The following is a 24451-nucleotide window of genomic DNA, read 5'->3' on the forward strand; positions in this document are numbered from 1 at the left end:
TGAGTTGAGCAAAAAAGGAACTAATAAATTTAATAAATAATAATAGTTTATAAATATTAGTGATGATGACAACGGAAGCCGGATCACGTCTAACTGCTCTGACACCATCACAAGAACAAATCGTCATGGATGCACAATAAGTTAAAGATGTCTGCTGTGGGGGGCAAGTGCTGTCCCTCAGGGTAGCCTTGAGACAAGCTGGGAAAAAGGGGGAATTGGATTCCGTACCTGCGTGGCCTGCGGGGAATTTCAAGGCAGGACTGTGATGGAAGGGAGGCAAATTTTTCTCATTGAAGCGGACCAGATGTTTGGAGCAAAGGCCAACGACTGAATAAAATGTGTGATGCCCTGCCAGCCAGTTTGTGCCAAATGGACAGCAATAGCGTTATGGAATGCCTGGGCCTGAAATAAATCTTCTTCCCAGCACCCAGGGTAACTTCCTCCTTCCCTTCCCTCTGGGTGAAACACAGGACAGTGCCTTGCATAACAAACACTGCCAGTGACCTCTTTTCTCTCTCCCCTGTTTGCTTGCCAGGGGACATTCTGTGTGCTCTTTGTGACTCAAGAGCTGCCCACACTTCCAGCACCTCCTCCCTGGGGGCTGTTTGTAGAGGACGGGAGTCAGTTATAAAGAGACTGGCTGGACTTGGGAAGGCAGGAGCAACACAGGGTGCAAAGGACCAGCCTCCACCTCGCCTGCCCATCGCCTGTATCCTGACCACCATGGGGAAGGGCCGGATCCTTCTGGGACCCAGCTTCTTTCTCCTGCTGCTGTTCCTCCTTCCTGGGGACACCTCGGCGTCCGCCACAGAACCGTAAGCTGCTTGCTGGAGGGGTTATCCCACCCCCCCACGACTTCCTTGCTTTCTGCAAAGTCCACCTCTGCCTCTATCCCCCAGAGAGCAACTCTCTTAAATCCCCATGCACAGCTTCGCAAAGGCAGAAGGGAGGTAGGCCGACAGCAGGGGGTGCTAGAGCCAGCACTTACCTGATGGCTGAATGCAACTTACAGGGAGGGGAAGGGGCAAGGCAGTGGGGAGGTCAGCGCAGTGTGGGCGCCCTGGCAGGAGCATTTGAGTAGCAGCAAGGAGGTCGGCGCAGTGCGGACACACCTACAGAAGCATTGGAGTAGCTCCATGGGTGTGTATGCTCTCTGCCAACCTCCCCACTGCATCACCCGTCCCTCTGCATAAGTGGCACTGATACAGGCACCTATAAAAATAGCTCTTTCTATAGCTAGATAAAGGTAAAGGGACCCCTGACCATTAGGTACAGTCGTGACCAACTCTGGGGTTGCGGCGCTCATCTTGCTTTATTGGCCGAGGGAGCCGGCATACAGCTTCCGGGTCATGTGGCCAGCATGACTAAGCCGCTTCTGGCGAACCAGAGCAGTGCACGGAAACACCATTTACCTTCCCGCCAGAGCGGTACCTACTTGCACTTTGACATGCTTTTGAACTGCTATTTTGGCAGGAGCAGGGACCGAGCAACGGGAGCTCACCCCGTCGCGGGAATTAGAACCGCCAACCTTCTGATCGGCAAGTCCTAGGCTCTGTAGTTTAACCCACAGCGCCACCCACATCCACAGAGCCTAGGACTTGCTGATAGCTAGATAGTCACGGGGAAAAACAACAGTTGGGAGGAATTTCACCAAGGCTTTTGATGGGCCATAACTATAGTTGGGGCTTTTTTTCAGCCAGAACCTGCTGGAACTCAGTTCTGGCAACCTGTCAAGTGGGCGCCATTGCCATTCTAAGAGAACAAGGGAGGTGTTTATGGTGACTTCCAGCACCTCGTTTTCTAGAAAAAATAGCCCTGGCTATAATGAGGAACCCAAAACAAAGAGCCCCTGGTGTTGTCCTCACTTCCCGGTCACCCTGGCCTTTCTTGCCCACCTCCTCCCAGGCAATACTTGGTTCTGGTGCCCTACTTGATCCACACAGAGACGTCCGAGAAGATCTGTATACAGCTGAACCACCTGAATGAGTCGGTGACGTTGAGCATCACTCTGGAGCACGGAGGGCAGAACAGGACCCTGCTCACTGACTTGGTGACCAAGAAGGATATGTTCGGGTGCCTCCCATTCCAGGTGAGAAGAGGAGGTTAAGGGGTGATATGATAGCCATGTTCAAATATATAAAAGGATGTCACATAGAGGAGGGAGAAAGGTTGTTTTCTGCTGCTCCAGAGAAGCGGACACGGAGCAATGGATCCAAACTACAAGAAAGAAGATTCCACCTAAACATTAGGAAGAACTTCCTGACAGTAAGAGCTGTTCGACAGTGGAATTTGCTGCCAAGGAGTTTGGTGGAGTCTCCTTCTTTGGAGGTCTTTAAGCAGAGGCTTGACAACCATATGTCAGGAGTGCTCTGATGGTGTTTCCTGCTTGGCAGGGGGTTGGACTCGATGGCCCTTGTGGTCTCTTCCAACTCTAGGATTCTATGATTCTATTGCTTGCCATTTTGCTCTATGCGCCTAAATTGAGGTTGCCATGCTCTTCACATTGCAGCAGGCACCCTCATGCCAGCCGCTATGGCGCTCATATCCACGACTTTTGGTTCCTCTGCTGCCGCGAGAGGAGCACTGGGCCATGCTGCGCTGGGGGGGGCACCTGCATGGGGTTTGAAGTGTAGGTGGGTTACCACGAGGCAAGACACAGTGATAACAGCAAGAACTAACAGAACCGGACAACAGGGCCAAAGCAACTGCCTATATACATTTCCGAAGGCCTGGGCCACTCCCACTCCCAACGTGATTGGCTGTCTAAAGTTCCAAGCTGCCAATCATGACTCAGAGTTTAAGGGCCAATGGCAGAGGCCCAAATCCTGAAATGTTCTGTGATTGGATATCATGTATCGAATCAGAACGCAGGGTCTCATAATCCTTAGTCTAGACTCAAGCTCAGGCAAACACAGAGCACTGAATACCTAATAGGGGTGCCTGCTTCAAACCCCCTCAAAAATTCACACCCAGAGCCATCGCCCCTCTAGCACCTCCTCTCCTCTCCATGAAAAAGATGCACCAAATACATCAAAATGCAGTATTTCCTATGCAGTCATACCTCGGGTTGAAGTAGCTTTGGGTTAAGCATTTTCGGGTGGCGCTCCGCAGCAACCCAGAAGTAAAAGAGTCGTTACTTCTGGGTTTTGCCTCTCGTGCATGCGCAGATGCTCAAAATGACATCATGCACATGTGCGGAAGCAGCGAATCGTGACCCGCGCACGCACAGACACAGGTTGCGTTCGCTTCAGGATGCGAACAGGGCTCCGGAACGGATCCCGTTCGCATCCAGAGGTACCACTGTATTAAGAAAAGGATAGGTGAGGATTAAGAATGTCACATGTACACACTGCTTTCCAAACCAGCAGTGGGAGCCCCCTGGATTCCAGGTAAGTGGGAGTCTATACACAGACCAAGCCTGCTCCTCTATTCCTTTTCCTTCCTTCTCCAGGTTCCCAAATCCAGTGGTTTTTCTAGCCCCCCAGAGACATTCCTCACAGTGGATGTAAAAGGGGATACGCTGCGCTTCAAGAGCCAGAAAGCTGTGCTGGTCAAAGATCTGGACACCCTGCTCTTCATCCAGACAGACAAGCCCATCTACAAGGCAGGGGAGACTGGTAAGTGAGAAGCTGGGTTTACGGGAAGGGAGAACCGCTAGTTAAGCGTCCCCTTTGTAAGCAAGGCTCTCTACAGACCATGTTCAGCCTGCAAACGAGAAGATAGAGAGAGGTGACATGATAGCTGTTATGTAGTGAAGTTTCACCCTGGGCCAGCAGGGGGATACTGTATATAGTTTTCACTCAGGTCTGTAGATAGTTTTCACTCAGGTCCACGTCAGTTATTTTAGGCGGGAACTCTGGGCTGTTGTTGTTACAATGTTGACAGCCGGCTGCCTATAAAAGCAGGCCGGCTGAGCTGTTTGCAGTCAGTTCTATTCCAGCTTACAAAATAAAGAGCTACTTGGAGAAATCGCTGTGTCGTCTGCTATGTCAACTCACAACTTAACAATAGCCATCTTCAAATACCTGAAGGGCTGTCGTCACATGGAAGGGGGAGCAATCTTGCTCTCTGCTGCTGTTTCAGAGGGGTAAGGTGTGAACCAACGGGTTCAAAATGCAAAGAAGGAGATTCTGGAAAGAAGTCAGGGACAACTTTCTGTCGGCAAGAAACGCTCGACAGTGGAATGGACTCTCTCAGAAGGTGGAGGACAGAAGTCTGTCCATAGTTTGGACAGAACTGAGTATACATTACATCTGGGAAATGAGCCAGTGGTGTAGCGCGGGGGCTGTGGCTCCGGGTGCCAATTTGTGAGGGGATGCAAACAGGCGCCCCTACAGCAGGCTCCTCCTTTGGGGCCTGGATCCGTGCAAGAAGGGACTGCGCCTAGGCTGTGGCACTTGTGCTGGGTCGCAGCTCTGCCTCTGGGGTCAGGCCAGATCCGGCGGCAGAGAGCAAGAGAGTGGGAGACAATGCTGCCGCCCACCTCCCTCAGCTGCGAGGTGCCTTGCGCCAGACTGCAGCAGCTCAGTCGCAGGGTCAGGCCTGAGCTGGTGGTGGAGAGCAGGAGGAGTGTGGGAGGCAGTTTCACTGCTCCTCTTCTCCCCTGGACTGTAGCACACGGGGGGGGGGTGCCCTCCGTGCCCCTTAGGGGTGTGCCCTGCATGCCCACCCCGGACAGCATGGACATATGCTCCGCTGCTGAAATGAGTCACTAGAGGGCTGTGACAATTTGTGTCCTGGGTATGCCTGGACGATGTATTGACACATTGCCCAGGACCGGTTGAGGGGCCAGAGCATGACAGCGGTTTCACCTGACAGTATATCGTAGGTGGGGCTTGCCTGCACCTGATTCCAGTGCCCAGTGGTAGGGACAAGCTACCTCGGCCCCAGCCCCACAAAGGGCTGAGGCAGCTTGTTCCTCCCTCCACTTTTCAACATCACGATGTATTACCATATAGGGAGCTGGTGGGGCTGTGGTCTAAACCAGTGTTCCCCAGCCTTGGGCCTCCAGCTGTTTTTGGACTACAATTCCCATCATCCTTGACCACTGGTCTTGCTAGCGAGGGATGATGGGAGTTGTAGTCCAAAAACAGCTGGAGGCCCAGACACAAGATCTACCCACCCGGGAAGAATGGCAGATGAAAGTGATGGACTATATGGAACTGGCGGAAATGACTGGCAGAATCCGAGACCAAGGTGAAGAGTCGGTGGAAGAAGATTGGGAAAAAAATTATCTACAGAAACATTGCAAAATTAAGGAATGTTAGAAGGATGTTGGAATGAAGTAATGTGGTTTTAGCAGAAATGATATAAAGGATTAGGTAAAAATGGATTTGTTAATTGGTGAAAGACGAGAATGGAAAATTACAGTATATTAAGACAAATTAATAGGATAAAAACAAAGCTGGAAAGGATTTGCTGAAATATCTAATTGAACTAGAATACAAAAAAGGGAGGTGTGAGGAGGTCAAGGAAATAAGCAAAGGAAAGAAAGTTATGTAAAGGTTTGATCTGTGTTTTTCTTTTTTTAAAAATTGCTTGTATTTTTTCTGTCTTTTTTATTTTTCTCTTTTTTCTTTTTTCTCTTTGTAATCTTTAAAAGTTGAATAAATATTATTTAAAAAACAAAAAACAAAAACAGCTGGAGGCCCAAGGTTGGGGAACACTGGTCTAAACCACTGATCCTCTTGGGCTTGCCAATCAGAAGGTCGGCAGTTCAAATCCCCATGGTGGTGTGAGCTCCCACTGCTCTGTCCCAGCTCCTGCCAACCTAGCAGTTCGAAAGCATGCCAGTGCAAGTAGATAAATAAGTACCACTCCGGCGGGAAGGTAAATGGCATTTCCATGCGCTCTGCTTTCCGTCACGGTGTTCCGTTGTGCCAGAAGCGGTTTGTTCATGCTGGCCACATGACCTGGAAAGCTGTCTGTGGACAAACGCTGGCTCCCTCGGCTTGAAAGTGAGATGAACACCATAACCCCATAGTCACCTTTGACTGGACTTAACTAGCCCTGGGCTCTTTTGACTCGTCTGCCCATGCACTGTCTGAAACCCAAGGGGCGCAGTGGTTGCAAGATGCAAAATAAATTGGCATTATTTTCAGTTCTTGTAGCCCATTGCATCTCTACGTGGACACACCAGAGACTGAGCATGTCCTCTTCTATTGAATACTCTGTGCTTGTTAGGGGCAACAGAGTGGGGCTTCGAAGGGCACTTACCAGATTATCACTATATTGGGGTTTGAATTGCACACCTGCAGGTTCAAGTTATGTAATGATAGTTGATTGGGAAGTCTTGCATAAGAAACCTGCTTTCTCCAAAGGTCTCGCTTTGATGTCATCTGTTCTCCCTACAAACAAATCAGAACGAATGCACCTTGAGCAGTTTGTATGGGAGCCCATGAAGAATGGGCCCCCTTTGGATTTGTGTTGTTGTGTTGCCTGCTGTTTGGGGATTGCTTTTATATACATATTTATCTGCACGCAGAGCACCCATGCTACAAATCAGCCACAAGTCATCAGGACACAACTGCAATTGAACTTGCTTTTTAAAAAACTTATTTCCATTTTAATGGCCCAAAAATGGAAACAAGAGGAACTACCAACCTTGAATGAGTGGAGAACGAAACTTATGGACTACGCAGAACTGGATAAAATGACTGGAAAAATCAGATATCAGAAAGATCACAAATTCATCGAGGACTGGGGAAAGTTCACGGACTATCTGAAAATTATATGTGATGAACAGACAACACTAGTGGGTTTTAAGGAGGTTTTGTGATAGTACAAGGTATATTGTAAAAAAGAAACAGAGATGGAAGGATAATATTAAATTGGCAATATTATATATAGAAAATGCGTGAAGATAGGAAAAATGGATGATTGATGGAGGTCTGGTGGAAGTTCAAAAACTGGAAATTTGTAAACATGGTTGTATGGACTTATTTGTAAAGGAAAAATTTAATTAAAAAATTATTTTTTAAAAAATATCTTATTTCCTTTCCAGTTCATTTTCGTGTTGCCACCCTGGATGAAAGTTTCCGACCTGTTACTGGAAAAGTGAGTTTTTCTCAGTGCCAAAGTATGATATGCAGATGGTTGATCAGAGGGTAATATCCATTTATTTAATTATTTAATGTTAATTAAAGCATCAGTTCAGACCAAAAAGAGCACCACTAGGACACTTGATGCTAGGAGCTAAATCCTGTACTAACAAAACTCTGGAGCTAAATTCTAAAGGTAGAAACTCTGTTTTTTTAAAACAAAACAAAACCAGTTTTCAGCTCTGTGGAAGGAGTAAATTATAGTTCCACACAGTACAGATCTGGTTAATGGAAAAGTCAGTTTAGATTTTATTTTTTTTAAATAAAGATAGGCTTCTTCTTTTTTTCAAAAAGTTCATTTTGAATTTCAATCTTCCTAGGTTAAAAGGGTTAGGTGGTTTGGTTTTGAAGGTGAAAAATGACTCAGCTGAAAGTTTCAGCTTTCAGCTCAGTTGAAAACCAGCTTAAAAAAACTGATCCAGTTTATCAAAGTGAGATTATAAGTGGGAAAACTGTTAAAGTCGCAAACCAACTTTGCTGCCTCCTTAATATCACTGAGTAGCTGGCCAGCGGAGCTTTTCTCTGTGCCGAGGGGACTGCCGACACCTGTCCCTGAAAACAGGGACGATCAGGCACCTGTCGTGACACGTTTGGCAGGCAATTTGAGGAAAAGCCCTCTCCACTTCATGTTGAGTGGAATGCTGCAATTATTGCAGCGGCAGGTGAAGTATTTGACATACTACCTTGCCGATCCTGCAGAATTGGTTTCAGCCAAAGAGGCCTGAGGAGGTGGACAAGAATGGGCCCTGTTTTACTTGTTAGAATTGCTGTTTCATTTGCTTTCATATAGTTGTTTTACTGGATTTCGGTTTCATTGTTTAAAAAAAATCATAGTTTCAAAATAAGATTTGCAAATGCAATAAACGAAACATTGAACTAAAATACATCATAAAAGCAACCATAACGGCAAGAGGAGTAAAAATGCATCATCATCATCAAGCTTTAAAAAGAATGAATAGTGTGATGAATGAATGTTGGGATACAAGATTCGTATTTAAACAAAATATATCAGGTATTCATAAGTGTTACCAGATAAAATTGTATTGAGTAGGAACATGCCAAACACGAGATTGTTTGGTCATATGAATCGCAAACAGCCTCAAAACAGATGTAAAGTCTGAAGGAGCCACTGCCAGCACCTTATTCTATGGGTTAGTTTTTTAGAAATGGGAATAAACTCAACTTTTTAAAACCGTAAGTTCCAAGGGTGAAAAAGATGAGTGCTTCTATCCTTGAGAGAGCATTAGGTGACTGGGGACCAGCAGATATCAAATTAATAGTTGACAGAGTTTTGTTTTGTTTTTTCTTTAATGGATATTGCTTCTATGTTGTCCATAGTATACACCACTAGGGTCCCCCCCTCTCCATATTAAGCTGTTTAGAAAAGCTTTAAAAGGAATAAATAAGCATAAAATACTGCTGGGGAGGTTGTGGGGTGGGATTTGCCTTTGAGGTAGTTTCTCATTCATTGTCATCTCTGATTTCTCTCCCTGCCCCCTTCTGTCTTTTGCTTCCACAGGTCCCATTGATTTACCTCCAGGTAAGTGGCCAATTCATCTTCACCTCTCATCATAATAACCTATAGCTAGTTTGGGGGCAGGGAAACAATGTGAAAAGCAGAATGCAGCTATCCTTTGACATTCACATTTATCGGAATTTTGCGATGCAGTTCTCCAGCTGATGTTACCTTGGATAATCTCGGGCAAATATTTGCTACAAACAGAAAAAAGGGGGTTTAGCTATTAACTGTGGCTACAATCATCCAACTACCTGTCAGCAAGTTCTGTTTAACTCAACAGGGCTTGCTTTAGAGTTGCTTTAGAGTTAAAAAAACTATATGTCTTTTTGTAAATAATAAATAATAATAATAAATTTTATTTATATCCCGCCCTCCCCAGCTGAAGCCAGGCTCAGGGTGGCTAACAACAATCAAACAATACAACAGTCTAAAATCATTTCATTATAAAAATTAATTAAAATCAAATTGATGGCAACCGTTAAGCAAAATTATGTGCAGATTGCCAGAGGAGGGAGTCAGGCTGCACCCTGACCAAAGGCCAGGTGGAACAGCTCTGTCTTACAGGCCCTGTGGAAAGATGTCAGGTCCCGCAATGCCCTAGTCTCTTGTGACAGAGCATTCCACCAGATTGGAGCCACAGCCAAAAAAGCCCTGGCTCTGGTTGAGGCCAGCCTAACCTCTCTGTGGCCTGGGACCTTCAAGATGTTTTTGTTTGAAGACCGTAAGTTCCTCTGTGGGACATACCAGGAGAGGTGGTCCCGTAGGTACAAGGGTCCTAGGCCTTCAACACCTGAAGGCAGCTTTTAATGTTTGATGCATTCCACCCAGCACCCCGCTCTGTATTTTGTCAGAAGCTGACCAGAGTGGCTAGGGTAATCTGGTCAGATGAAATGGGTGGCGTTTAAGAATTGTTGTTGTTGTTGTTATTTAGAGTGCAGGTGCTTAGGAGGTTGTGCTGAATGTAAGAAGGACATGAAGAAGGATTTGTCTTCTCCCTGGCCCCCTTGCAAAAATAAAAATCTATTAATCAGCTCGTTGTAAAATAAAGAAAAGTTAGGTCCTGGATAGAATCAACTCAGCTGAAAACTAGCTTAGCCCCATTGCTTTGGGTTCGAGATCCTCTGGAAGGAGAGAACTGCACACATTATCTGCAATTTCTTTAAATCAGTATATCCCAGGCATAGGCAAGCTCAGCCCTCCAGATGTTTTAGAACTACAACTCCCATCATCCCTAGCTAACAGAACCAGTGGTCAGGGGTGATGGGAGTTGTAGTCCCAAAACATCTGGAGGGCCGAGTTTGCCTATGCCTGGTACCGTATTTTTCGCTCCATAAGGCTTTTGGGGGGGAGAATTCAAGAAAAAAAATACCCCAGCCCCAAAGAGCAGGTCGGGGAGCAGCGGGGCTGGCGGGGGAAGCCTGGGTTCCCCCCCCCAGCCCCAGGGACCACACATTAGCCCCATAAGACGCACAGACATTTCCCCTTAGATTTTAAGAGGAAAAAAGTGTGTCTTATGGAGCTAATAATACGGTATATCCTATTACACATTCAGCTTCCAGACTTGGTAGGTGGCCTTGTTGTAACTTGTCCTGGCAAAGGGCAGGTAAGAAATGATGGTGATGATGGGGTGACGAGGAGGAGTCTAGCTTCAGCAGGCTGTGAGGTTCTCTTTGCCCGCCTGCCTCCCCTTCTCCCAGCCCCTCAGGAGTGAATTTGTTTGCATGGTTCCTCAAACAAACCCTCTGTCTGTTGAAATTGCTGGTTAATTGTCAACGAAGCCCCTCTTTGGAGGGTTTGAAGTAGGGCTGTGTGCAAGCCTGTTGATCTGCCCCCGATTTGCAGCCCCTGAATCAGGCCAATGCTCCCTGTGGATAGAAAACTCCCCTTCTGTGCCGACAGAGCAGCTCTGGGATCCTAGGAGCCAAATCCACGCCCAATAAAATATTTGAGGGGGCTGGGCTCCCCAAAGTTGATAGGCATTCAAATGGTGTGCATGTGGCATGTCTTCTGGTCAGTTATGTGGGGCAGAGCTTACCTGGGCCTCCCCAATATTTATGCATTGGCACCCCTTTCTGAGCTGCTGCAGAATCCCTACTGCAAATATAATAGCAGCAGACCCTCCAAATGTCCCTACTTTCCAGGGACAGCCCTAATTAAGAGAAGCTGTCCCAGTTTCTGATTTCATCCTGGAATGTCCCTCTTTTCCTTAGGATGTCTCTGTTTTCACTGGAAAAATGTTGGAGGGTATGGAGTTATCCTACCCCTGACCTATATAAAGGCAATCCTGTATAGGGTAGTTTATTAAATGTTTAATGTTTATATATATATATATTTTATATATGTTGGAAGTTGCCCAGAGTGGCTGGGGCAACCCAGTAAGATTTGTGGGGTATAAATAGTAAAAATTATCATTATGGAACGGGGCACCCCTATTTTCAGCGGAGAAATGTTGGAGGGTATGTAGCAGGTGTTTGACCACCTGCGATCCTGAATGCTGGTGGCATCTCATAGTTTATGTACTGAAGTGTTGACCCCAATACTCCCCTTTCATGCCTATTGTGTGGTTCTAGGGCTCTAGAGACAGGGACCTTGCGTGGTCCCTGCGGCAGAAATAGCAATTGCTTTCCAACTCACCTACCCCAGATCATTAAACCACTGTATATGTCCCAGCCTTGTCCTCTTCTGGAGCCAGAAACAGCAGTCCCTCCTTTTAACCTGTGTGATTCCCCCCACCCTTAACTTTCTTGTGACTTCCAGGATTCCAAGAACAACCGCTTGATGCAGTGGACCGAAGTGGAGCTGAAAGGGGGCCTGGTTCAACTCTCCTTCCCTCTCGGCTCTGAGCCCCCCCAAGGCACCTACCGACTGAAGGTGCAGAAAGTCACCAATGCATGGGAGGAGAGAGCCTTTGAAGTGTCGGAATATGGTGAGGAGGGTGGAAAGGTCCCAGTTGGGCTGCAGGGTATTGGGCACCCAGGACGCTGAGCAGAAGGGGGTTGGGGTTCGTGATGTATCTATCCCTTCATTTATTTTTCCTGCTGCCTTGTGGAGTTTGCACCCAACAGGGGCTAATAATAATGAGAAGTGAGGTCACAGGGAACCAGGCAGAGGGCCTTCTCAGTAGTGGCACCCGCCCTGTGGAACACCCTCCCATCAGATGTGAAGGAAATAAGCAACTATCTGACTTTTAGAAGACATCTGAAGGCAGCCCTGTTTAGGGAAGTTTTTAATGTTTGATGTTTTATCGTGTTTTTAATATTCTGTTGGGAACCGCCCAGAGTGGCTGGGGAAACTCAGCCAGATGGGCAGAATAATAATAATAATAATAATAATAATAATAATAATAATAATACAGTGGAGGAATGGCCGATAGGCTGTTTTGGAATCTTAGAGGTGAGGTTTGCAAGTCCAGCCAAAGCTTTCCTTCACCTCCCCTCTTCTCTCCCCTTCTGTAGTATTACCCAAATTCAAAGTTGTGGTGAAGGCACCTGAGGTCATCACGATTCTGGCCGAGGAACTGGAAGTGACTGTTTGTGGAGTGTAAGTGGGACTTCTCGGTGGGACGAGGGTAGTGGTTCCCAAAGTTAGTAGTACAGCCCCCTGGAGGGTGGTGGGGAGGCAACCTAGGGGAGATGCTGGGAGGCAACGGGGTGTTGGTGGTGGGTGCTGCAGGTGGTGAGTCAGGACTCCTGCTAAGTGACTTTAAACCAGAAGTTGAGAAACTGGCATCACTTCAAGTCCATCCATCACATTCAGAATTTATCTCATTGTGGTTACTAAATGTGGTATCTGTCAGGAGTTCAGCCTACACTCGAGGAGGACCCTGGCAGAGACACATGTCCGACAGGCATGTTCCCCCCCTCCTGGTCGATTGTTTGGGAGTTTCAAAAGCTTTCTTCTGCCTGAACATCACAGCGACCGATGCCAACCGATACCGGCACACTTGGGGATCCGCAGAGTTTGCACACCTTGCATGACAGACCTCAGCAACTCAGCATTTGGGCTAATCTACTTTATTTACATATAAGCACACACGGAGCACTGCAACATGGCTCCCTCTCTCTCTAGCATCAGACAGCAAAGAGAAAAAGAACAAAGGACAATAGTCCCACTTCACGGAACACAGTAACACAAACATCCTGTCTCTGTCACTTCCCAACATATACCGTCATGTGAAAGACAACAATCCCATGACTGCAATCATGGAGCAGGAATTCTAACAGTATCTAAGACCCTTTCTCTACCACAGACCCTGGAGAGAAGCTGCTGGAAGTCAGAGTAGACAATATTGGTCTAGAGGGATGGAAAGTCCAATCTAGTAACTTCTTCACCAAACTCCGGACAATAAGCACCCACGAAAAATATACATATAAAGATTTTTTTTAAAAGAGGCAGTCTTGTCAATGTTCCCTATATCTCTGTATCCCTTCTGAGGTCTTCCCCACACTAACTTCCACACAACCAGGGCTGTCTTTAGCATATGTGGCACCGGGGTGCAAAAAACTGCCCAGCACCCGGGTGCCCCACCCCCCCTAGTGCCTATGGCCTGCACACAACCCTGTGTCGGAGCAGTTTTTCTTACATCCCAGAGTTTCCCCCACAAAAACCTGCTCTTTAAAGCTGAAATGCAACAAATCTGGATTTTCCGTGGTTTGCCATTTGCTCTGATTCAGCGGTAGAGAGTGGGTTTTCACGGGGAAAGCTCTGGAGAAAAAAGAATCCCCAAAATGAGCACTCATAGCTTTAAAGCATAGATCCTGACTGCAAAGCACGGAGGAAATATAAGTGTAAATAAGCCCTTGATCAATGCTATCAATGACTGTTTCTGTCTCCAGGTACACCTATGGGATGCCCGTTCCTGGACAGGTGAAGATACGTGTTTGCCGGAAATACAACGATGCCGCAAACCGACGGTACAGCGGTTACACTAGCGCATGTTCCTGGGCAGAGCTGGGGGGTGTATGTGAAGAGTTCAGTGGTGAGGTGAGTCTCCAAAATAAAACTTAGGCTCAATACAGATTTATAGTCTTAGCTGGGAAGGGTTGCAGCTCAGTAGAAGAACATCTCCTTTGCATGCAGGAGGTCTCAGGTCTGATTCTCAGCATCACCAGTTAGGGCTAGGAGTTAAAAGAAGCTAAAGGAAGACTTGGACAGCCAAAGCTTTCTCAGTGGTGACAACATGCCCCAGCAGAGGACTTGATTTCTGCCAGAAGCTGGACTTTTAGTGCTGTAGCTCCAGCCATCTGGACTAAATTACCAGTTGAAATTAGACAGCTACCCATCATCAAGCCATTTGGGCAGCTATTTCACACACACCCAAAACAAAATCAACAACAACAACAACAACAACAAGTCTTCTCCCGGAGTGAGAGTCAGCCATTCTAGATATAGCATATAGATGACCCTTGGGGTCCGTTCCAACTCTTCACTTCTATGATTCCATGTTCTTTGAATTCTATAAATGGCTTTATTGTTGTTGAGGCATTCCCAAAGTAAAGGAAGGATTGAACTCTGATTAATAAGAATACACACAGAGGCTTGAACCAGCAAGACTCTGGGAAGGGTGCGTGTGATAGTCTCTCTCTGAGTCTCCAGCCCCCCTCGGCCCAGGTCGTTTTATGCACAAAAGAACTTTTTACAGAGTGTTCGTAAGAACCAATCAGATTTCCTCGGAGCATTTAAACAAACCCCAAGTGGGGACAAAGTTCAACTATAAACACTAGTTAGGCATGCATACTTTGGAGTAAATGAATGAAAACAACAAAGGGGCGCATGCAGCAACCCTGAAGGTCATAAACAATCAGTACACCTGATAAGAAGGATGGCCAGGAGGACAGTGACCATTATCACCTTAATGTGAAACCTGTTTCCTGGCTCTGAGATTAACATCCAAAGATTAATATATAAGAAAGCTACATCAACGAAACTGCCCATTATCTTTGAGGACCCAGGACGCCTGCCTGTCTAAGTGTGTACGTGACTTGTGAAGCAAGAGAGAAATGGGCAGTAGAGGAAATGGTCAGAGATGCAGAGAGTTGTGGGATTTGATCAGAAATTATTGTCAATGAATCAAACCCAGTCAACACAATGCATTCATCATGGACACAATGGCTTGATGCATATTTTACAATTCCTCATAGTAATCCCACCCGACCCCACACTATGGATATTGGCACTCCTACAGTTGTTTGTTGTTTTTAATTTGGGGTGATGTTGTTTATTTATTTAAATGACTTTTACAGCTTGCTTTCTCCCCACAAAAACCTCAGAAGTGGCTTGCTCAAAAATAAATTTCACTGATAAATATAACTATAGCATTTAAAATATAAAACACAGCAGCATTAATACCAACATTTAAAAATAATAATTTCACAGTGCTCTCTGAAACAAAATAAAAAGGGGGTAGGGAGAGAGAGAGAGAGAGAGAGAGAGAGAGAGACTGACTTTCAGCATCTACCTAAAGATGGGAAGGGAAAGATTTGGATAAATTTCCCAGAGAAAATTCCAGAGTTACAGTGCCACTGTCAACCAGGCCCTGTTGCTAGGACCCATCTATCAAATATGTGCTAACAACGGGCTAGAGAGCAGGTCCTCTGATGCCAAGCTGAAGACCCAGGCAGGTTCATATATTTCAAGGTGGTCCTTTAAGAAATCTGCTTCTGGGTCATTAAAGACTTTAAAGGCTTACAGCAGCACTTCCACACTGTGGCAGCGGCATAGCGTGGGTTGTCAGCACCCGGGGCAAGGCAAGTAATTTGCGCCCCCTAACCCCTAAACTGCCGCCACTGCCAGCTTCTTCTTGCTGCTGCCTGGTCTGGTCTGGTGTGGTTCTCTCCCGCGCTCAGCGCTGCGCTGGGCGGCCGCTGCACTGTCCCTCCCCCAGATAGTCCCTCGCTCTCTCTCCGCACCGCACGCCTGGCACCCACCCCCTCCACAGTGGGCAGCGACCCGGCGGCTCGGATCGGATTCGCACAGCCAGTACTGCAGTGAGAGAGAGTGAGTGAGCCAGGTGGAGGCAGAGAGCTGCGAGTGCGAGTGCGCCCCCCCCCGATGTTGTGCCCGGTGCGGCCGGGCCCCCCTGCACCCCCCACGGTACGCCACTGGACTGTGGTGTTGCGGAAAGAGCCAGTTGGCTTGGGTAGGTCTGGGTTGCAGAAGTAGACCCAGAATGTGTTTCTGTCATGATTCAAACATGGGCAGGGCTGGAATTTGGAGTCACTTTTGTTGTTTTTAGAATTTGTAAAGATGGTTTTATTGTTTAGTCGTTTCCAGAGTTTGAAACACTGGCATGGTTTGCAGAGCTTACGTTCTTGTGTTTTATCCTACTTTTATCTCGTAAACAGCTTCAGTGGCTTCTATGCTTTGTAATTTTGTTGAATAGTAGTATAGCAATAATAACACTAGGACAGAAAAAGAAAGAAAGAAATTGTCGTTGTCGTTGTTAACAACTTTGCAAATCTTTGGCTTCCCAAATAGGCCGATGCAAACGGCTGCTTCTCTCAGGTGGTGAAAACGAAAGTTTTTCAGATGAAGAGGGATTTGTCTGAGATGAAACTTGAAGTGGAGGGCAAGATCGTTGAGGAAGGCACCGGTGGGTTTTGTGGAACAGAAGGGCTGGGTGTGCCGATCAGAACTGGGTTGGGGGCAGCGTGGCCACAGAAAGTCCATGTTGGGGCATGTGCAGAGTGCCCATTCAACACAACAGCAGGTTGTGCTGACCAGTGGCTGAACATTCACTTTCCATTCAGAAGGACCCAGGTTCGCAGCCAGCCTTGGAAAGCTTTTTTCCAATCCTGAGGGCTGGTTAGATAATCCTTTCTGGAACTCTGGAGAGCCTCTTCCAGTCAGTGTAGAGTCTGACTCGGTGCAAGGCAACTTTCTACATTCCTGTTGAAATAGAGGGTCATAGCTCAGGGTTAGAGCATTAGCCTCGCATGCGAAAAGATCGCCAGCTCAACATCTCCAGGCAGAGCTGGGAAATGTCCCTGTCCGGAAGCACTGCTAGCAGCCAGTGTTGACAAAACTGGGCTTGATGGACCATGAATCTGACTTATTGTATTTATTTACTTTTCGAAACAGAAATTTATTTATTTGATTTTCCATATTAAAATTTACATTCACACCACAACCGATTATATAAAAAGCAAGATTCCCAAGAATCTCCTGGACTTCCCTCCTCCCCTTTGTGGACCTCATTGTTAAACTTTTCCTACCGCATCTTTTATAACAGTCCAGATTTTTATATCTCCATTATATCCATTGTTGTCGTTACATTACAAGTGTCATTGCAATCCCGCTAATGGTTTTAACTGTTTGCAATGGTTTTTAAGATAAATTATAAATTTCCCCCATTCCTTATTAAAAATTTGGTCTTCCTGATTTCTGATTTTTCCGGTCGTTTTTGCCATTTCAGCATAGTCCATCAACTTGAGCTGCCATTCTCTTGCGTGGCGAGTTCCTGCCCCCCCCCCAGTGGAAATAAAGACATATGACACAAATATCAAGGTTAATGGGCTAAATAAGGCCACAACTTTATTGGTTACAGGTGACGAGTGGTATTGGCTTAGGCATTGGTCCTAACCAACTACAGTGGTGCCCCACTGATGCACATCAACTAGGAATTCCCCCAGGGTCACCGCTTGGGGGCATGCCTTAGGCCCTCACCTCCATAGGCTTTGGACAGGGCCATGCCCCCCCCCGAATCCTTTATCGGACTACCCTTCAATATGTGGGGCAGGTGATGGCACTTCCTCCCCTCTTCCAACTACAGAACAATACCAATGCCTAACCACCAATACCAAGAAAGTTGAGGTTTGCTACGAGGTAGGCGAAAACCAAATGGCTGGTGCCAAATTGCCAAGTGGAAATTTCCTACCAGGCCCCTCAACAGCGACCAACCAAGGTCCATAGCAAGGTCAAGGAACGAAAACCTTATAGGGCGGGAGGGTGGGAAAAACTAGAACATCTGGCAGGCAGCAAAGAGGGAGATCCTCAGCCGCGTCCTTCCTTAAATAGGGCAGGCCATGCCCCCAGAGCCAGCCGATTGGCTGGCCAGGGGATGACGCTGCTGGGAATCCCCCAATCGCGCGAGGCTCGCCCCGCAACTCCACCTCCTTCGAAGGGTGGAAGTGGCTTTCTGGTAAGGATTTTGTCTTCTTTCCATCTCTGGGCAAATAGCATCCACACAGCTGTCATTGCATACATAAACAGTCTTTTCTGTTCCCTTGGAATCTCAGCACCTAAAAGAAGAGCTTCTGGCTTTTTTTGTAAATGAATCTGACTTATTGTAAGGCACCTCCTCACCTCTCCCACTAAATTTGTTGTTTCATTTTTCGCAGGGGTGGAACTGACCGGAAATGCTTTCTCCACAATTACTGCAACTCTCAGCACAGTTACCTTTGAAAAGGTGGACACTTACTACAAGCCTGGTATCCCACTTTTTGGACAGGTATTATTATTATTATTATTATTATTATTATTATTATTATTATTATTACTACTACTACAGTGGTGCCCCGCAAGACGAATGCCTCGCAATACGAAAAACTCGCTAGACGAAAGAGTTTTCCGTCTTTTGAGGTGCTTCGCAAGACGAATTTCCCTATGGGCTTGCTTCGCAAGACGAAAACGTCTTGCGAGTTCTTGCGAGTTTTTTTCCCTTGCCACCCCTTTTTCTAAGCTGCTAAGCCGCTAATAGCTGCTTAGCCGCTAAGCCGCTAATAGCCGCTAAGCCGCTAATAGTGCTAATCCGCTAAGCTGCTAATAGGGGTGCTTCGCAAGACGAAAAAACCACAAGACGAAGAGACTCGCGGAACGAATTAATTTCGTCTTGCGAGGCACCACTGTATTAATAAATTAAATTGGTATACTACCCTATACCCATAGATTTCAGGGTGGTTCATAAGATAAAATAGCAATATAAAAACCACAAAACACATAATAAAACTAAAGACAACCCAGTAATCCCCCTGTACAATGGAATTTAATGGAAAATGCAACTTAAGCTATTCTGAAATAAGACACTGCAGTGCTCCCAATGTATTTGCCAATGTAGTTCCCTGTCTGAAATAAAAGTCTTTGCTGTGTAATGGCCTCTGCTCACCCAGGCGAAGCTCGTGGACGGTGCCAGTGTTCCGATGGCCAACAAAACCGTTGAGATCCGTGTTGATCAATCAGGACACAGAATCAACTACACAACTGACCACCAGGGGATTTTCCAGTTTTCCGTCAACACGACCGGCCTCACGGATAGTTCTATCAGGATCCAGGTGAGTGTTTCTGGGGACTGGAGGGGAAACAAGGGAGAGTTTCCACATTAACCAAGCCTGATGAGGAACAACTGAGGGAGTCGGGTATGTTTAGCCTGGAGAAGAGGAGACCGAGAGGAGATGAAACAGCCATCTTCAGATATCTGAAGGACCATTGGCACATGGAAGATGGAGCCAGTTTGTTTGCTGCTGCTGCTCCAGAGGGTAGTTAGAAAGGAGATTCTGGCTAAACATTAGGAAGAAGGATAAGAGCTGTTTGACAGTGGAAGAGAGGACCCTGAAATGTGGTGGACTTCCCTTCCTTAGAGGTTTTTAAGCAGAGATTGGATGGTCACCTCTGCTGATCTCTTTAGAATCCTTGGGCATGATTTATCTTTTAATCTGCTTCTTTGTTGATTTTAATTGTTTTCTTCCAATGTTTTTAAATAGGTGGTTTTGATTTTATTTTATTTTTACTGTTGATTTCATTATTTTATTCTTTTGCTAAACTGTTTTGAGTGTGGGTTTTGTTTTTTGTTTTTTACAGTCAAGCGGTATGTGAATTTTATGAAATAAAGAAAATTATTACTGTCGTACCTTGGTTGTCGAATGGAATCCGTTCCGGAAATCCATCCGACTTCTGAAAACATTTGACAACCAAGATGCGGCTTCTGATTGGCTGCAGGAGCTTCCTGCAGCCAATTGGAAGCCGCATTGGACATTCGGCTTCCAAAGAACGTTCACAACCCGGAACACTCGCTTCTGGGTTTGCAGTGTTTGGGAGCCAAAACGTTCGACTCACAAGACGTTTGGGATCCAACTATGACTGTATTGCATTTTGTTGTACGCTAACGTCATTGAGGCATCCGTGCCTTTCCTCTCCCCTCTTTTTGTTTTTGTTTTTAAACCAGGCAATTTATAATTCAGGCTTGGTATGCCATGAATGGGGCTGGCTCAGTCCCCATCACCAGGGCGCCTCTCATTCAGCCTCACGCTTTTATTCACCAAGCGAAAGCTACCTCCACGTTGAGCCCGTTCCTGGGACTTTAAGCTGCGGTCATACTCAGCCAGTTCGAGTGCATTACAGCCTGAAGCCTGGGCTGGTGGAAGATAAGAAGATTCACTTTCACTACCTGGTAAGCCCAAATGGAGGGATCTTTGTTTCAGTGCCTTGGGCTAGAACAGTGAGGGACCACCCAGGGGGGCTGAATCTTAGGTCGTACAGCAGGGAAGGACCTCTGCCATTGACCAGTGCCATCGCTGTGTGTTGGTTGCTGCACGTGCAAATAGGTCAGAGAGGAAGCTGGGCATTGGTCTGATGACTGTTGATAAGACGGGGTTAGGTGGCTTGGAGCGGAAACAATCGATATTATAGCAGCCGTATTTGCCTTATACATATGAAGTCCCTGACATTGTCAGGTGGGGCACTATGGGCATCTTTTGAGATTTGGTTCGCCTCTGCCAGGGGCTGAACCTCAGGGTGGCAGAGACTAGGGCTGCCATACTTCCAAAATTTCCCAGACCCAGCTGGGATTTAGGCCCCGTAAACAGTGTCTGGGTGGGAAATTGCTGAAATGTCCGGGAAAATCCGGACATATACCAACTCATGTCGGAAGTGTAGATGCTGGCGAATTTCCTTTAAAATAACTCAAAACTTCATGGGTTTTTTTGGCCAAAAAAGCTCGATGGTGTGCCTGGATTTTCACTTTTTGAAATATGTCCTGGCAAAGTCCTTGCCAACATAGGTTCTGCTTTCTTTCAGACATCCTTTAAAAAACTGCATTGTTCAAGCAAGCCCTTAGAACATGACATTTTTCTTCTTCTACCAGTTAGCTTCTGTCAAAGCTTTTACTGTTCTTATCGTACTACTACTGTGTTCCTTGTGTTGTACCTCACCTTACTATATTGCCTATGGAAAATACATATTCCCAGAGTGTTTTTAGCAATCAAGCCCTCTTCCCAGAGAACTCTGAGGATTGTATCTCTAAAATGGGAATGGGGCTTTATCTTAGTAGCTTGCAGCATGTGTAAAACCACGAGTTTTGTTAGGGGGGCAGACCTTTCGTTGGGGGGCGGCAGAATCTCAGCTAGTTATTTTATATTGACTTTTATTGATTTGGGTGGGCAGTTGCCCCTCCTTGCCGCCCCGGCTATGCTCATGGCTTTCAGCACCCTTAACAAACCAGTTTCCAGAATTCTTCAGGGGAAGCCACAGCTGTTTGAAGTGGTATGGAAACTGCTTTAAAGGTAAAGTGCAGATGGGGGTCTCTTGTAAAACACAGCAGAGAGATACTGGAGGAGGGCATGCTCCTAGTGGGGCATGCTCTAGTTATCTCCCGCTTGGACTACTGCAATGCGCTCTACGGGGGGCTGCCTTTGAAGGTGACCTAGAATTACAACGAATCAGGAATGCAGCAGCTAGACTGGTGACTGGGAGTGGCCACTGAGACCATACAACACCAGTCCTGAAAGACCTACATTGGCTCCCAGTACGTTTCCGAGCACGATTCAAAGTGTTGGTGTTGACCTTGAAAGCCCTAAATGGCCTTGGCCCAGTATACCTGAAGGAGCGTCTCCACCTCCATCGTCCAGCCTGGACACTGAGGTCCAGCTCTGAGGGCCTTCCACCCTCAGAGGGCCTTCTCGGTAGTGGCGCCCGCCCTGCGGAATGCCCTCCCATCAGATGTCAAGGAAATAAAACAGCTATCTGACTTTTAGAAGACATCTGAAGGCAGCCCTGTTTAGGAAAGTTTTTAATGTTTGATGTTTTGTCGTGTTGAAAGCTGCCCAGAGTGGCTGGGGAGACCTGGCCAGATGGGCAGGGTATAAGTCATCATAAATTATTATTTGCGTGGTGAGTTCCCGACCCCCCCCCAATGGAAATAAAGACACATAGCACAATTATTAAGGTTGATGGGCTAAATAAGGCCACAACTTTATTGGTTACAGCAGTTACAGCTGGCAGGCGGGGAAAGAGGGAGATCCCCGGCCGTGTCCTGCATTAAATAGGGCAGGCCACGCGCCCAGAGCCATCCAATTGGCTGGCCAGAGTGTGACGCAGCTGGGAATCCCCCCAATCGCGTGGGGCTGGCCTCCAGCTGCTGTGTGTGTGGTGGGGCTGTGAAGCCCGCAACCCCACCTCCTCTGTAGGGTGGAAGTGGCCTATTATTATTATTATTATTATTATTATTATTATTATTATTGCAGTTAATCCTGGTTAATCAATGGAGGCTGGCCCATTAGGGCAAAATGGACACAACCTCACTACCCTCAGCCAGACCCCATCTACCTACCTTCTTCCTTAGAACTAGTCCAGGGCTTGTCACTGCTTGTCGCCTTCCTTCTGCTTAGTTTCAGTGTTGCCCTTAGTCACAGCATGGACAGATTTACAACCAGCAGTTTCCATCTGCCATTGCCTCTGTCGCCCCCTACTGTTGGGCTCCCCACGTTCCACCCTGCCAGTTGCAAGGGCCACTAGACGTTCGCCTCTTCCGCCCTCATCAGGGGTCTTCCTCCTTCCTTGCAGGTGATGGCTAAAGGGGGCGTCGTACATTCGGGGATCCATGTTCAGCCTGTGGAACATAGTGAAGGTAAATGCCACCTCCTTTCCATTTCTCTACTTGAATGCCAACCTGGTGGGAGTCAGCCACCTGCCATTTCCGTTCCAATTGAAATGGTGCTGTCCCACCTGGAATGGTTTTGCTGCTTCTCCTTCTGTCTGTTTTTAATAATGCGCATTGTGTTGTTGTAACTCCCACACCCCTCTCGGGCCTCATGAGGAAGGCCAGGTAAGAAATCTTACAAATCAATAAATGGTGAAGATTTGACGTTCTCTCCCCCCCCCCCCCCGCAAACGGTTTTTGATCTGGGCTTCCACTGAAATGAGGCTGCATTTTAAGTTGTATCCGGTTTTTAAGTTGTATTTTAATCAATTGTTTTTATACCTGATGTTAGCCGCCCTGAGCCCGGTCTTGGCCAGGGAGGGCGTGGTTTCTTACCCCCATCACCAGAACCTTAAAGGTTTTAATTTATTCCATGGAACCGACTTAGCATCAATATTACACTCAAATATTACTGCCATTTGTTTGTTTTGCCATATATGCATTATTGTACTAATACTGGTTATTGGTGTTTAATCTGGCATGCAAGACAGTAAAGGTAAAGGTAAAGGAACCCCTGACCATTAGGTCCAGTCGTGACCAACTCTGAGGTTGCGGCGCTCATCTTGCTTTATTGGCCGAGGGAGCCGGCGTACAGCTTCCGGGTCATGTGGCTACCATGACTAAGCCGCTTCTGGTGAACCAGAGCAGCACACAGAAACGCCGTTTACCTTCCTGCCGGAGTGGTACCTATTTATCTACTTGCACTTTGACGTGCTTTCGAACTGCTAGGTTGGCAGGCGCAGGGAACGAGCAACGGGAGCTCACCCCATCACGGGGATTCGAACTGCCGACCTTCTGATCGGCAAGTCCTAGGCTCTGTAGTTTAACCCACAGTGCCACCCACGTCCCTTTATGCAAGCAGTAGCCATAGATAATGAATTATTTTGCATATTGAAGTGCAAGGGGAAGTTATTGGGTTGTTTTTATTTTGATTATGTATTTTGTGGTTTTATATTCTTATTTTATCCTGTGAACCGCCCTGAGACCTGCAGGTATAGGGTGGTATATAAATTTAATATAAAAATAAAAAATAAAATAAACATAAACATAAACATAAAAAATAAGATGGGCCAGTGGCCCATCTTGTCCAGCATCTTATTCTCACAGTGGCCAACCAGAGGACAGTTATGGGAAGCCCACAAACAGGATTTGAACACAAGAGCCCGCTCCCCTCCTGCTGCTTCCAGCTACTAGCATTCAGGAGCATCACTGCCTCGTTACAAGAAAAATAACATGCTATGCAAATGCCCTCTAGAGTGTTGCTAGAGTTATGAGTGCCACATGGAACTGAGGGCTTTTGACTTCTGGTTCTCATGCCGACCCCTTCAATGTTTCCTTGTCTTGAGAGCTGAAGCTCGGGCAAAGAGACCACATTGGAATTAATTCTCGTAACCTCTCTCTCCTCTGCCTGCTTTTGTGATTCTCTGCTTACCAGCCAAAGGGGTATTCTCTCTGGACCTCCCTGTGGACGCAGACATTGCTCCCTTGGCCCGCTTGCTTCTGTACACAGTCTTGCCCAGCGGAGAACTTGTTGCTCACTCGGCAGACTTCCCTGTTGAAAACTGCTTCAGAAACAAGGTAAGGCTGTGGGGACTCTCTGAGGCCTGTTGGTTTCTGTTTCCCTCACTGAGCTGCTGCTGCAAGTCACAGGACTATGTTTATCATTCCACAGTCCAGATACTGTTGGATTCCCACGGGAAAGGGAGACGGGATGTGACGTTTCCTGTTTCCTTTGTACTGTCAGTTCTTTGTTGGAGTTGCTCTCTGCTTCTCCCAGAGACAAGATGTATATTTGTATGCTCTCTGCATAGAGTAGTAATAAAGCTTAGCAATGTAGCCATGCCTGCCTCATCCTTTCGTTGCGGACTCTGGGTGTTAATACTCTGCTGGGCTCAAGCCAAGATGAGCCGTATCAGCTCGGAG

General features: G+C 46.8%; 1 protein-coding gene across 1 annotated transcript in view; it reads left to right on the forward strand.

Moving 5' to 3' along the window:
- Window positions 1–615: 615 nt before the first annotated feature.
- Window positions 616–24451, forward strand: part of LOC310836726 (alpha-2-macroglobulin-like) — a 62213-nt gene continuing 38377 nt past the window's right edge. Inside the window, exons 1-14 of the mRNA XM_083722482.1 lie at window positions 616–815; window positions 1906–2089; window positions 3452–3617; window positions 7004–7056; window positions 8620–8640; window positions 11377–11545; window positions 12075–12159; window positions 13455–13602; window positions 16096–16210; window positions 17958–18067; window positions 18726–18887; window positions 19778–20002; window positions 22393–22456; window positions 23964–24106. Coding sequence (XP_083578608.1) covers window positions 724–815; window positions 1906–2089; window positions 3452–3617; window positions 7004–7056; window positions 8620–8640; window positions 11377–11545; window positions 12075–12159; window positions 13455–13602; window positions 16096–16210; window positions 17958–18067; window positions 18726–18887; window positions 19778–20002; window positions 22393–22456; window positions 23964–24106 — 1737 coding nt within the window. The 5' untranslated portion in view covers window positions 616–723. The remainder of the gene's footprint in view (window positions 816–1905; window positions 2090–3451; window positions 3618–7003; window positions 7057–8619; window positions 8641–11376; window positions 11546–12074; window positions 12160–13454; window positions 13603–16095; window positions 16211–17957; window positions 18068–18725; window positions 18888–19777; window positions 20003–22392; window positions 22457–23963; window positions 24107–24451) is intronic.

The sequence above is a fragment of the Podarcis gaigeae genome (assembly GCF_964106915.1).
Source record: "Podarcis gaigeae genome assembly, chromosome: 2".
Classification (NCBI taxonomy): domain Eukaryota; kingdom Metazoa; phylum Chordata; class Lepidosauria; order Squamata; family Lacertidae; genus Podarcis; species Podarcis gaigeae.